Source organism: Platichthys flesus, chromosome 14, assembly GCF_949316205.1.
Source record: "Platichthys flesus chromosome 14, fPlaFle2.1, whole genome shotgun sequence".
Taxonomy (NCBI): domain Eukaryota; kingdom Metazoa; phylum Chordata; class Actinopteri; order Pleuronectiformes; family Pleuronectidae; genus Platichthys; species Platichthys flesus.
The window spans coordinates 11871824-11886940 of NC_084958.1; the positions used below are offsets into that span (position 1 = coordinate 11871824).

Sequence of the window (15117 nt, forward strand, 5' to 3'; positions counted from 1 at the left end):
CAGAAAATATGGTGTCTGTATGTTTATCTATTTTAACATGTAGCATTCACGATTCTCATTTAAAATCTTTCATTCATCTTTACACATCTGCACAGATGTTCATTTGTGTTCTGTGAACATCTCTATATATTGGACGTTTATCCCCCTGCAGCCATTTTTAATCTGCACCACCACCCGTCCGCATGACCCCCCAGACACAGCAGGCTCCGGCAGCCAGCTGTTGGATTAGTGCCACAGCACTATCTCATCGAGGAAGGCGTGTCACTCCCCCAGAATCACTCGGATCCCCTTTGTCCTCCGTGCCCAGCCAGCGACACTCATGGCGGCTGCACCCGTCAGACAGCGGCCCGGGCCTGGGGGAGCCCGGGCGCCGCTCCCGCCCTGCTACTACGAGGGATACCTGGAGAAGCGAGGACCGAAAGAAAAGGTAGGCGCTGCCGGTGCAGACGTAGAGCCATGTTGTTCCAGTGCATGCTACTGATAGACAGGATCTGTGTGTATGAATGCACCGGCTGATTCCCCCCCACCCCATTCCCACAGAGCTGTCAACTTCCTTATTGTGTTGGATTGGGCGAGGCGACACTCGAGATCTTTCACATAGCGGATCAGAGATTAATTATCAGTCTGTTTTCTGAAGAGTCTGTGAAGCAATCACGACGTGAGGATCGAGGGAAAATCCGTCGGCTGTCAGAACGATGCATGTCATTTCAATCAGATCACGTGAACGATCTGTGGCTGTGATCGTATAACGAGCCCACTCAGTGTATCTCTATCACACACACATGTCTGCCAAGCAGTTTATATCCAAAGATTCACTGCTGACTCAGAGAAATACTCTTCTTTTCACGGTATTGACCTGACAGCCTGGACTGTGCATCTCCCAATATGTCTGATACAAAGTTACACCCAGTGAAGTCATTCATTTTTATGAAATATGAGTGTTCACATACAATAAACAAACACTAAAAGCGATAGAAAGAGCTGTGTCTTATTTGTATATTTTAATAATACCATTAGTATAATTCCGCATTGGTTTGAAGTCAGTGGGTCACATGACATGGAAGCTATTGAAATAAAATACTTAGCAATCGTTCTTTTCCATGTTTTACATACATACAGATACATATAAGGTAACGAACAAAGAATGGTACCCATGGACTTCCTCCCTCTCATAATGCTTATTTTAATGTATTCAGACATGTAATATGAGCCTGGCTCAGGTGCAGGATATCCCAGTGATCCCAGATTGACCACAGCTGAGGCTCCCCTCTCTATCCATCTCTGGGGACAGGAAATGTGAGAGTGATAAAGGAGGGAAGGATTCATTAAATTACGGATGTGGGAAACAGCCCAGTTGTTATCCAAGCTCTCTCTCTATCTGCTTATTTCCATGTGTGACAGGCATCCAGGCGACTGTGGACATGTCTCTGCGGGAATTCACTGTATTTCTTCAATAACCCCAAGGACACCCATGTAAGTGTGTATACCTTGTATACATGCAAGTGTGCATCTTGGTGTGTTGATGCTAACACACGTTTATGTGTGCGTGTGTGTGTATGGGGGTGCATACAGTTCGTAGAGAAGATGGATCTCAGTGGATTTGTGTCCCTGAAGGACGACTGCAGCCGGGACAGAAACCTGGAGGCGGCCAGACTCATCCTACGCATGAAGGAAGGGGAAACCAAACTTACAGTAACTAGCCCCTTACATTAACCTTAACAACTAAATGACTTATCCTTACCCTTAAACCAAGTCTTCACCCTTAAACAGCTCACTGCAAAAGTGCAAAATGTCTTCACTTAATGGTCTATTCTCAAAATGCTCCTCACAAAGATATAAATACAAGTAAACACACACACAAACACACGTCTCCAGTGGAAATTAAATTAACTTTAAATGATTACCTGGAGACTTACTCTAACCATGACCATAATTATAACTTCCATAATTCTAATCTTAACCTTAACCTAACCTAACGTGTCTTCACCTTATTATGTCATCGTTTATGTTATGGGGACATATTATGACATTATTATAAAATAAGATGAACTGTTTTTACAAGGTGTTAAGTGCTCTTGTCTTTTCCAGGCACCTAACCTAGAATCAAGGGAGCTGTGGAAAGGTTTCCTCTACTCTGTCATTGATGTAAATATTCATCTTTTGCTCACCAGCATTCCTCTTACCAGTGTCTGCCTCTTGAGCCGTGTAATTAAAAACAATCCGCCTTCCACCCAATCCCAGCTCAATGTGCCGTCCTGCCTGACGTTGCTGCCGGGCCAGCTGCAGATGCTGAAGGAGGTGGTGGACAAAGAGAGGTCCAGGCGGAGGATTCGAACACCCACACGTGCGCCTCCCTCCCCGCTCTCCGTGCCTTTAGTAGGAGAGATCCCAGCGTGAGTCCTGCTCTGTGTTGAGAGTAACTGTTGTGGAGTGTGTGAACACGAGTGTCATCGTCCTCTGTGTGTGGCGTGCAGGTGCTTTCGGCCAGTGTCGCGGACAGAGGCTGAAGTCCTCCTGGAGCGACACCCAGACAGCGGCAACATGCTGCTCCGTCCAGGCCGGGACGGATGCTCGCTGGCTGTCACCACTCGACAAGACCTCAACGGGTAAAAAACACCTGCTGAACATCTGGACACCACAGCTGCCAATTGACACAGACAGACGCCGTCTTCACAGCCAAAGGTCTGAGCTCTCTATTTGTCTCTTGCTCCAGGTCGGTGTTCAGACATTACCGTGTGACTCAGAGGGACCAAGGAGGTTATGTCATCGATGTAGAAAATCCTGTAAGTGTGTAATAAATGTATAATAGATATACAATTCATATTTGACTAAATTAAAAGGATGTGGATTTCTTGAATTCAAAGCTCTTATGATTGACTTATATATGTTCACTGTTCCTAATGTCTTATCATAAAACATAATTTCATGGTTACATAATTAGGTATTGGCTTGATGCACCTCTACCATAGGGTTAAATATTCAAAATGATAGGAAATACACACTACATTACATTTATTAAGTGGAAAGTAAAGATTAGATGCTTTTAATATCTCATCATCTCATCTGTCTGAGTGACAATTTGTCAGAACTAACTTACTGTATTCACATTTTTCTTTATGCCTTTTTTATTAGAGTTTTCAGGGTGAGTGAGGACGTGGTAACAGTCGAGCACACGATCTTAAACACTGACTTTGAAAATGAATGACAAATGGCTTTTTAACATCAATAATAATCCATCCAATTTTTGTCATATAATCCAACTGTTTTCCTCCTTTCAGATTCCCTGTGCTACACTTCACGAGGTCATTGACGCCCTGGTAGAGAAGACGGCAGGAACTCTTCAACCGTTCCTACTGGAGGAGCCATATGAGGAGAATATCAGTGAGGAACACTTTACTTCTTCTGCTTTTTTTTTAAATCTTTCTCTCTCCATAAATCTATTAGTCCAACAAAATTATTACTTCTTTTATGTCACCAGCATATGTTTCTGCCAATGATGAAAATGGAGAAAGGATCCTCCACACTGCCCCCACTAGCCCCCTTCCAAAGGCTCCTGCCCTGCCGCCTAAACAAGGTTTGTCTTTTCAACATGACACACAGACAGATAGTCACAGACAGTCACAGACAGACAGCCTTAGGGTGCTTTCACACCATCCTTTGGTCCAGACCTTTCAGTTTAGTTAGAATCAAAAATGAAAGGTGACTCGGACCATGGTTTTAAACGAATGACCTATATTTATTCCAAGAGGAAGTCTCAGTCTGTATCAAACAGAACCATGGTTTGTTTCCTTCTCATTGTGAAATCACGTTTGGGATAGTTCAGACTTTCAGACCAATTACAGGAAGTTGAGGACAATAAAAAAGGAACAGCCGAGAAGCAGAAATGAGCTGTGGTGCCACATGGGGGTGGGAGGAGATAACATTTTTCAATTTGTTTGGAAGTTATAAAAACCCTTATATATGACATCAAAATGCAGCCCACATAGATAATGACGATGTAAGTATGTCACACAAAAGTCTAAATTGCCATGTGAGACTGCAGACTGTAAATATTGACCACATGACAACTTATCAAAAGTGAAGCCAAAGTGTCTCAATCGCCACCTGGTGGCTGGTTGCAGTATAGGTTATTAACCTCACCTTCTCCATGTTAGTGTATGGGATAAGGACCAAACTATAAAGTCAAAAACATCAAATATATTTTAACCCCACTGGAAATTGGGTTTCAAACTCTTTGATGCTATAAAAATGGGGGGACATCTGTGACTGACTCCTGATTTGTCCAGCACGTGTATCAACTGGACCTCCCCCTGCAGCTCCATCCCCTGATTGCTACTGTGCACACTCTGGCTCCAAATGTGCAAGATGGCAGCATTGTATCTGGGGTATTTTAATATAATTTCTGGAAAGTGGGAGAAAGTTAAGACGTTTCATCTATCTTCATACACAGACTATGTAGGAAACCAAATCTAAACAGATAAGATGTAAACGACGCAACAAAGACATGGAGCTTGGTTTGGACCTTCAGGTTTGAAAGCTCTTACTCATTACTGCTTGCTTTCATTCTGGTGCAGATCGGTGGTGCAGCAGCAGTCCCCTGTCCAGGTCCCCCGCCCCAGACCGCCGTATCCTGACCACGTCTGTACCGGCCTCGCCCACCAACCCGATGAGACGACTCATCCTCTCTCCTTCACCTCTTGCACAGTGTGAGTAGATAAAGTACAGACGTCACCTGCAGCCGTCGATCCTCAGGCCTTTCAGCTCAAAGTGTTTATCCTCTGTCTCTCCGCAGCGCTCAACGAGGAACTCAAAATGAAGCTGGAGAAGAGACGAGCCAGTCAGGACTGATTTCACTCGGGAGGAACTACTTCCTGTCACAGCGAACTCAATCTTCAGTGCCAAACCCCTTCTCACCGCAGCTATGTACTCATCCTGTGCCTTCTAGGCGGAAGACAAGGGACTACAAACACCGCCATTTTCTTTGTAGTGCTTCGTCCAAATGCATCAAACTGTTTACAAACCGCCGTCCCAACAGATGATTACTTTCCCTTCTCTGAATCAATGTGACTGGCAGCTAAAACCTCCAGGAGAAACCCCTGACACACTCGGACCACCAACAGAGCCGAATGTTCTCCTGTCTGAGCCCGTGTCTGTTTGTGCTGACCTGCTGATGTCACTGCCGCACCTGAGACACTTTATCTGCTCCGAAAGTAAAATAAACCAGGCGCGCTCAGGTTTCAGCCCAGCGGCCCTCCACCTTCCTCCTCATCTAACATCTAGTAATCATGTGAATATGGTGGAGCTGGCCTGAAGGTGAAGCCTGCACAGTCTCTGCCTGCTGCTCCGAGTGTTATATGTGGTGAATAAGCATTGATGACCATTAATATGTTGTTGATCGAAACAGCGACACCACCCTGGTTCATTTCAAATCCAACTTTGACTGTAATGTCGGTGCTGATTTTAAAGTGTTTCCTTATTCTCTGCTACTGTGTATATGTGCTACTGTATGGTGCTACGACTCACCAGTGCTCAGACCTGCTCGGAGCCTCCGCTGTTCCCCTTCAAGAACGTCTATCTGCTGTATGTGAGGGTGCCCTCTAGTGGAAGGGCTGTAAACTAAAGAGACAGAACACTATTTAAGTATTAAGTACACAAGAACCAGAAACTTGGCAAAAACCAAAAGTTTTATTTTCCAGATTAGCCCACGAAGGGTTTTGGCTATCACAGTATTATAACCTAACTTTTGTCCTTCAGTAACAAAATGATAATGTATTACAGATCTGAGGGTCTTTTTTTTTTCTACATGGGAAACATTATTTGACATTTCTGTCAATTGGCCAGTCCGAGCAGATTTGATATGTCTGAGCACTCGTGGAAAACTGTGATCAACTGACTTGAGTCTTCTTACAATGATCGGTTTCTTGTACATGTATGTTTGTACAATATGTGATGTGTCCACTTGATCACTATTGAAGGATAGTGCTTGTAAGATATTGAGGGCATTAAATTGTTTTTGCATGGATCTCAGTCGTTCCTCATCTGAAGTTGAAAGTATGACTCTCCAGTGACATCATGAAACTAAGGAGAATCAGAAGTTATTGGAATTAATTGCTACCATGAGTGGCTGGTTCGGGAGATGATCCATAATCAAGATATTTTACCACAAATAAATAGAAGAAAAAACTATTTTTGTAAAAGTTTACTTTTCTACACTTTAGTAGGGAAGTATATTTCCACATTCCTTCTGTGGTCTCACAAATAATACACACATACTGTATATATACAGATTATGTGACAGCTTTACACTGAGGCTATTTTCTTCAGGAAGTGTATCCTGTCTTTTATACTACTACTTAGCAGAAACCTATACATCTGTAGAAATACATGTTCCTATTTCATTTGTTAGTTTGCCAAACCACCTGCTATTTTTCTCAAACCACTTGAACTAACATTTCAAACGGAACTAACATGTACCAAAGAAGAACAAACAAAGAACAGTGCGTATATCCACGATGTAAGATGGAGGTAGGTGTATTAAAAGAGGGGCCTAGGCAAAGCATTCATCTGCTGAGCAGAAATGGTGCCCTAAGAATGGCTGATCCACAGCAACAATCATTTTGTGAGGACCTCCTTAAATTCTATAATGTTGTGTATGGGAGACAATAACTGCACCATAATCCTGAAGAACAACATTTTTAAGGTTTGGGTGAAGACTGGAATGTCTATTGTGCATTACGAGTCTCTAGGAGAGAGGCCCTCCACACCCCGAGTTGCTTTGTCTGGATCCCCCCAAATCCTTTGTAGTGCTACTGGCTTGAGGACCTTGAAGTTCACACATAAAAGCCTGAGATAAGTAAGATATCCATTATCCTTACTGCTTTACCGGAAGCTGGAGCCAGTCCCAGTGGACACTGGGCCAGCGTATTACTTAATATGTGGCCTGTCAGGTATATGTATATTAATAGGATGTAATACGCTTTAATCCAATTCTGTGTTTTTAGGAATCCACAACACTGGGTTTGGCTGATGTTTTGTAAGAGAGGGATGGAATTTGGATTTGTTTTGTTTTGATTGAACTTGTCTCCATTGCAGAATAGGTCTGCCCTGTGGGGAAAACAACAATTAGCTGCAAGTTTGGACTTTTTGCACGATGTAGAAGTTGCATCAACCAAATTCATATGAAAGTGATTATGACTCCATTATCTTTGGTTGATTTGTATTGTATATAGATAATATGTGTGCAGGTGCAACATTATTACACTGGATGTGTTGAGAATATGAGAAGAATGGAACTAATGGCTCCTCTTGTGCAAGACAGAAAACACTGGGTTACTCCATCTCTCCTGTCCGGACATGTTGGCTCTGTTGGAAAACAGCAGCCTTCATAATTCACCTCGCCCGTCTGGAGTCAGCTGTGTCATCTGCTCTAAGGCACTCAGGTGCACTGGACGAGTTTTAATCTGACCAGAGATCAGCGTCTTTCCGCCGCGTCAGCCCGAAGGAGGGAACAACAAAAACACAACTAGCAGAGCTGCCATTGAGACGCTTCTCTCCGCGGGCTGAGAGCCGGGGGTCTGTCCAGTGACGAAGCTCCGCTGTGTTTTAACGGGGACACACAGGCACACAGAGACAGACACACAAAGACAGAGACACAGAGACGCTACTTCATTCCTGTTTCCGCACGTTTAACCTCTAACTTACTTACGCGCTTCTTTCTCGTCAGCGGCTCTTGTGTCGGGTTCATTTCTATTTGTTTTTTTTTGTATTTGTTCATCTTCAACCTGAGCTCGTCTTCACACCGACCTGCAGCCGCCCGTCGCGGAGGTCCTTCAAACTGCGCCGAACTCACAGGTGCTGGGACTACTTTCTTGAATGGAGGCGCACACAATCTCGGGCGTGTCCGCGCGCAGGTAAGTGTCGCGTTGAACCTACTGAGCTGCCAAATGACGGTGTGTGCGATTACTGCTTTACTACATGCAGTGAAATAACAACTTGTGTTTTAATTAAAGTGAAGCAAAGTACTTGCTAACTGTTAAACTGTTTTTCTGTGTCGCGTTACTAACACAACAACGTGGTTCCGACAACCTATTATCAGCAGCTGGCAGTTTAATGCTTCAAATCGAGCTGGCTTTTCATTGCCGGGGGACATATGGCGCAAAAGTGCAGTGGGTGGGTGTGGGTGTGTGTATCCGGCCCAGGTATTCCTCATGTTGTGGGGACCTGCGTGTAGTTACACAGTCACACTATGGGGACAAAGTAAGTCCGTGTATGTGAATAAAACCAGTTTAAAGTGACGACATGATTTGTGAGTTAGGTTTAAGTTAGGTTTAGGCTACGGTTAGCTTTAGGAAGGCAAGTAGTGAGGTAAGAGTAAATCCCCCCCATGAAATCAATGTAAATCAATGCAATGTCCTCTGAAGTCATGGAGACACAACTGTGTGTGTGGGTGGGTGTGTGTGTGTGTGTGTGTGTGTGTGTGTGTACGTGTACATCTCTTTCTATAGCTTAGGGCCAATTTCTGTTCAATACCATCATTGTGAGGACATTTTGATCAGTCCTCACAAATTCAAAGGGCTGTTTGAGGGTTGAGATCTGCTTTTAGGTTTAGGTTAGGGTTAGGCCTTTTATTTATGATCATTAGGGTAAGGAGCTAGATAATGCATTATGCTAATGAGTGCCTTCACTGTAGAGAGACTTGTGTGTGTGTACTCATTTTTCCTTTTCCAGCATAAACACAGACCTTCTCAGGTCCAGTAAACCTCATGAGGACCTACAGCCCAGTCCCAATGAGGTGAACCATCATTTCTGAGCTCCTGACTAAGGTTAGGGATAAGATGGAACTGGAGGTTAGGGTTGGGCATGAATTGGTCATTTTTAAGGATAAGGTTTTGCCTTGGCTGACAACAATAAATCTAAGTCAGTGCAAAGTCCTAGTAAGGAAAGCTGCACAAACCAGTGTGTGTGTGTGTGTGTGTGTGTGTGTTGAGCGAGGCTGGCTATGGCCCCCAGGGACAAATATGTGAAACATCTTATCAGAGCTGCATTCTCTGACATGCTGCAGCTCATCGGTGAGACGCGGCACATCTCTGTTTGGAAAGAAGCCCCTTCATTGGTTCACACAGACTCCGCAGGTCGTAGTAACACCGTCTGCAGGACAAGACCACTTGTGACAACAGCTGTCATAGCTACAGCTCTGAGCAGGCAGAGGAAGTGTAGTATTTCTTAACTGCGGTGCAGTGATGACTCAAACCATAGTGTTTCCTGTCGCTTCATGTAAAACTGCTCTTGCAACAAACTCGGTCACCGGCGCTCATCTGCACCACACTTTTGGCAGCGTCTGTGCATCTCATTGTGTGCTTGTGTTTGGTGCTGCAGGAGAGCTGAGGTTGACATGCCTGCACCCTGCTGAATGCCTTTCATGGCCCTGCATTAACATCACTATGGCACTGACAGAATTACTGCTGTGCTGACTTTAGCTCACTCTGCTCCCTCTGGCCATTCCTCTACTTTTTCTCTCTCTTTTCCCTTTGTGTCTTTCACCTTGTTTTCAACACATCTTTAAGGATTCTCCTCACATCTCATTTCCCCCATTTGTTTTGTGTCTGTCTTTACACAGCCTAAGATTTTGTATTTTTCTTTCAGGTCTCACGTTTGGTGAATTGATTGTGATACCCATCCAACCTTGTCTCTTTCAGCCTTCCTCTGCTTTGTCTCTTTGGTGTGGGCCATCTATCTCACCATGGACAGCCCGCTGTGCGGAGCCAGTGAAGGGGCCGGGGCTCTTCAGCCTGCACAGACCTCACCACGTCATAGATGCCACTTGCTGTCTCTACCTCTGTGAGAGTGACTGTTGGGGAAACAATAAAGCGTAAATTCCTCTCAGCTTGAACAAAGGAGCCATGCATCCGCTGCTCTCCCTCTGCGTCTTTTGGCTGCTGCCTGTGGCCTTGGTGCTGGAGGACGCCTCACCACTGGACTGTGTTGCCCGCAAAACTGTGCCCCATGATAGTGAGTGTTACTGCCTGTTTGTATAACCTCTGCTTACAGTGTGTCATCCCATTTTGGCAAACACAGTTAAATAAGGGATAGACTCATTGGGAAACAGGGTGGTTGCTGTATAATGAATCGGTCATGTTCTGTCAATAGGGGTCAAGGCTCACCTGTTTCACGAGAAAGGCGTTTTCAATTACTCCACCATGTTGTTGAGAGAAGACCTGGACCTGCTGCTGCTGGGTGCCAGGGAGGCAGTGTATGCTCTTGACCTCAACAACATCTCCAAGAAACACGCCTCAGTAAGAACACCTTTTGTTTACTATGCGGTTATGGCCAGTTCCATCTTGGAGCAAGGCCCGTTGATTGTTAGCTTTTGGAATTTCTTATCAGAGATTTCTTGGATGACGGCTAGAATTTTTTTTATTATAATAACAAACTTCCGTGTTGGGCCCAACTCTGTGACCTGAATTCAGCCTCTCAGGCTTACGTTGCTCTTGGGTTTTAATCTTGTTAAAACAAACTTTGAAATGCAAGTGTCGAGTTGGGAGGTAATGTTTTAACTTAACACAGGAAAACAACTAGCTAAGCGTGAAACTTACCTCAGCAATTTCAAGTACTGCTGGCGGTGCGTTTATCAACTCTATGATAGGAAACACATTGTGGTGGAGTGTGTAACAAAAACTGTTGTCACTCCTAGGTGAAATGGGAAGTGACAAAAGAACAAAAAGACGAGTGCACAAACAAAGGCAAAGATCCTGAGGTGGGTCCCTTCTGGTTTTTCTCACCAGAACTGACTGTGCATTGAGCAGATGTACTCATTGCTTTTTTTGATCTGTATTTACAGAAGGACTGCATGAACTATATAAGGATATTACATAAGATGGAGGATAACAGGATGTATGTGTGTGGAACCAATGCCTTCGATCCAGAGTGTGATTACATGGTAAGACAAATTTAGAGCCGCTTGTACAAACTAAACTGCCGTATAAGTTTTCCATCAAATGAAATGCTGTGTGTCAATGCAGTCCTATGCAGATGGGAAGCTGACTCTCGAGAAGAAAGAAGAGGATGGCAAAGGGAAGTGTCCATTTGATCCTTCTCAGAGATACACCTCCATCATGGTTGGTGAGTAGCTCTTCAACAACAGATTAAGAAATTAAGATTGTTAAAGGAGATATATTATAAAAAGTCCACAGCAAATCCAAAGAAATCACTGCTCCAGAAACATCCTTATCAGGAGTTTGGTCGTTACTTTTGGGGTCATTTGACATCACAATGCTCCACATTTGCATAATGCATGTAGTGGCTAGTGTGGCGCTAGCAAAGCCAGATAAAGTGAGAGTAACGTCAGACATTTTCTACTTGCGCTGAGGCTGTTGACCAATCACAACAGAGACAGCTAGCTGGTCAATGAGAGCAGACTGGGCTTTATTGGAAGTGGGGCCTTGAAAGTGGGGACATTTTAATTTGTATTTTTGTGTTTTCTGTCTTTTTTCAATAGATAACAACCTATACTCTGCCACTTCAATTAACTTCCTGGGCTCTGAACCAATCCTGATGCGCAGCTCTCCTGTCTCCATACGCACCGAGTTCAAGACTTCCTGGCTTAACGGTAAGATGTTACGTTTTGTAATAATTGATGTTTGGACTTCGGTGTCTCTGCACTGACCTTGTTGAGCTTTGCTGGATAGCTGAGTCAAAATTAATGTCTTTTCTCTTTTATACACCAGAGCCCCATTTCGTTTCAATGGCTCAGATGCCAGAGAGTGACAATAATGAGGAGGGAGATGACGACAAGGTTTACTTGTTCTTCAGTGAGACGGCTGTGGAGTGCGACTGCTACAACAAACTGATGGTCTCCCGTGTGGCCCGCGTCTGCAAGGTGATTAAGAGCTCACCATGCGTGTGCTTATTTTAAACAGCTCCATTTACCAACACAATAGCATATAAACAGTGCTTCCTCAGTTACGCTCGTTTCGCCCTGTTCTGTTGTTTGATTGGAGGTTTCCGTTTGTATGGAATTAAAGGTGTGTCTGTGCCCACAGGGGGATCTTGGAGGTCAGAGGACTTTGCAGAAGAAGTGGACATCCTTCCTGAAGGCCAGGATGGATTGTCCGGTGCTGGAGTCCCAGCTGCCGCACATAATACAGGATACTTACCTCTGGTGTGACCCCCAGCTGCACTGGAAGGACTGTATGTTCTATGCCATCTTCACACCACAGTGGTGGGTTTGATTTAACAGACGTGTTAGTGTATTTGTCCGAGGGAGAAGGAGGCTTGCTTTTTTTCTTTAATGGTCTTTGGCTCTTTAATGTTTTTTGGGCACACCGCTCGGCTCACATTTTCTGTGTTTGTGTTTCAGGGGCACATCAGACCTGTCTGCAGTGTGTGCGTACAAGGTGTCTGAGATCAGCAAAGTGTTTGCGCTGGGGAAGTACAAGACTCCAGTCCCCGTAGAAACCTCTTTTGTTAAGTGGGTGATGTATAGCGGAGATGTCCCCGTCCCTCGGCCTGGAGCTGTGAGTGTGCCCACTGTGTGTGTGTGCGTGTGAGAAACAAAACAAAATCTCCAAAAGCAACTCCTTTTTGTTTTTTAACGAGTGGCCCAGCAGAAAGCTGACTCCTTTTGTACTCTGACTCCGTTGTTCTCCCTTTGCTCTTTCCTTGCCCTCCTCTCTCTCGCCAGTGCATAAATAACGAGGCTCGTAAAGCGGGTATAAATCAGACTCTGGACCTCCCTGATCGGACCCTTCAATTTATCAAAGATAGGCCCCTCATGGACCAGTCTATCAAGCCAATAGGAGACAAGCCACTGCTGGTGCGAAGGGGAGCTACATTCACACGCATCATAGTCAACGAAATGCAGGACGCAGATGGCGAGATGTATCACGTGATGTTTGTTGGCACAGGTGTGTGTGGTCAGGCTTTTATAAATGCTGCAAACTGCTACTTCCTGTGTGTATTTCAATTCGCTGCTTTTAACTAGTGGACAAGATGAGAGTTACACGTGAGGCCATTTGCGTTAGTGTATAATATGGTATGTTGTTCTGTTTTTATATGAAAAGACAAGGGCACCATGCTGAAAGCAGTGAACTACGATGGAGAGATGTTCATCATAGAGGAGATACAACTTTTCGAGCCCCCGGAGGCAATCAAGATTCTGAAATTTTCTAATGTCACGGTAATTTTAAACTCATACACAGTAAAACATGTATCACTTTTTACTTTAATATAACTATTTATGTTCATTGTTTATTTCTGCACATACAACATTGTGATTGTTCTGCGTGTGTGTGCACAGGCTCAGCTCTATGCAGGTTCAGACTACGGAGCAGCACAGATACCACTGGCCAGCTGTGAGCGGTCCTCATCCTGCATGGACTGCGTTCTAGCAAGAGATCCTTACTGTGGCTGGGACAATGTTGTTCGGAAATGCGTTGCCCTCTCGAGTTCACAAAGGTACAGGCAGTTCTTCAGACAAGCAGTGTTGTGTTCTGTTTCAGCCAAACTAAAATTTTCGTAATTTTTTCAGAAAGCTGATCCAAAGTCTGAAAGAAGGAGACGCCTCTCTTTGCCCAGATGCTGGTGAGTCAGAGCACAGTTAAACCGACGCAGTGTGATCAGCGCGTTTATTGGGATCCTGTATCTGTATTTGTGCACATCTTCTGAAAACTTAGACATGAATTGAGCAGATGAAATAGAGCAGTGCCCTAGGAAATCAAAGGGCAGGGGGGGTAGTGTAGCCAATAGTCCAAGAGATACAAGCATTAGACACAAGGAAGATTAACTCATCATAATTGAGGTCATTTGTGTCTGTTTGGTTTTCAGACCCTTTTAAACCAGTGAATAGGTCCATCTGGCCTGGTAGCAACACGAAGCTCCATTGCCCTTCGTCTTCCAACTTGGCAGAGACCAGGTGGGAGCGGGACAAACAACCTGTGACCCCCTCAGACCGTTTTCAGCTACAACAAGACGGACTGTATATCTTCAACGTCTCAGACAGAGATGGTGGTCGCTACCGCTGCCTGTCTGTGGAGCGCTCGAGAACCAACAAGTACACAACCACTGTGGCAGAGTACCAGCTCACAATAGCCACGGGTGGCTCAGGCAAGGGCATTGATACATTGTCTCCACAAGCCCAGAAGGACGGCCCCTCTGTGGCTGGACTGCAGGCCGTAGTAGCAATCCTGGTCATTTCCCTACTTGTTCTTTTGGCCTGGAACTTTTACAAAGGACACATACCACTTCCCTGTAAGTGTGGGAAGAAAAATGGCCAACAATCCCACGAGGAAGGGGGTCTGAATCCTGAGCGGTACCATGAGGCACAGAGGTCTGCGGCGTCAGAGGACAAGCCCATGGTGTCCTGAAGAGACAACGGCAGAAGCAGTAACAACCACACCAGAGAGGAGGTGGAGTTCAGTGCTGCAGTGGCAGAATGAATTACCTACAACCGCTGCAGTACATTGATGAGGAGTCCAAAATTGGAAAGTGACAAGCAAATTATTCAATTTACTCTTGAGGGGAGATTTAAGTTTGAACAAAAGGTAAGGCAGGAAACTTTTGTTTCAAAGCACAAATAGATTCATCGGTTCGTTTGTAATATCTCAGCTAAGAAATGTTTTTCAGAAGAATTCCATTAGGTTGGAGTAAAACGTAATTTCCAGGTTAACAAAACCTTGTTTTGAGAATCTATGAACTTTTCCTTTTTGTACAAATGAGTTGCTTGAATTTCAACAGTAGAATGTACATTTTAATAAGTATGTTTTTAGTTTTTTTACTAATTGTTGTAAATTCTGTTATGGGTTGAGTTTTCTTGTAAAGATTGGTGTGGTTTTTAACAGGGAATGTACAATGACTAAAATTGAGCCAGTTTCTTCCTTACCACTAAATGCAAAGATTTGTTTTGTTGTATTAAAACCTTTTTCTACCTGATGCATGTGTTGTTGCATTGAATCCAAATATTTGCAACAGGGTTTTTACTAGTTTTCTATGACAGGACTTGACATGAATGTGAAGAACAGATGTGGACGTTAATCACACAAATCATCTTGGTACTTTACAGTTTTTAACATAGAATCTCTTGAATAGACACCAAGTGTCTTGCCTGTGAAATCTGATGTAAAT

At 44.2% G+C, this 15117-nt stretch overlaps 2 protein-coding genes across 2 annotated transcripts; both read left to right on the forward strand.

Moving 5' to 3' along the window:
* Window positions 1–255: 255 nt before the first annotated feature.
* Window positions 256–6022, forward strand: stap2a (signal transducing adaptor family member 2a). Its single transcript, XM_062403620.1, has 11 exons — window positions 256–427; window positions 1402–1473; window positions 1573–1692; window positions 2089–2145; window positions 2242–2393; window positions 2475–2606; window positions 2714–2783; window positions 3279–3381; window positions 3479–3574; window positions 4575–4706; window positions 4793–6022. Exons 1-11 carry the CDS (start codon window positions 320–322, stop codon window positions 4846–4848), a joined length of 1098 nt encoding a protein of 365 aa, XP_062259604.1. The 5' UTR covers window positions 256–319; the 3' UTR covers window positions 4849–6022.
* A 1418-nt stretch (window positions 6023–7440) lies between these two features.
* On the forward strand, window positions 7441–14925 carry sema4e (semaphorin 4e). The gene is made up of 15 exons (XM_062405193.1): window positions 7441–7910; window positions 9696–10008; window positions 10147–10292; window positions 10691–10753; window positions 10838–10936; window positions 11019–11118; window positions 11495–11605; window positions 11724–11875; window positions 12039–12217; window positions 12356–12512; window positions 12680–12902; window positions 13059–13174; window positions 13295–13452; window positions 13526–13578; window positions 13822–14925. The coding sequence occupies exons 2-15, from the start codon at window positions 9900–9902 to the stop codon at window positions 14358–14360; spliced, it is 2205 nt and encodes a 734-aa protein (XP_062261177.1). The 5' UTR covers window positions 7441–7910; window positions 9696–9899; the 3' UTR covers window positions 14361–14925.
* The last annotated feature ends 192 nt before the right edge of the window (window positions 14926–15117 follow it).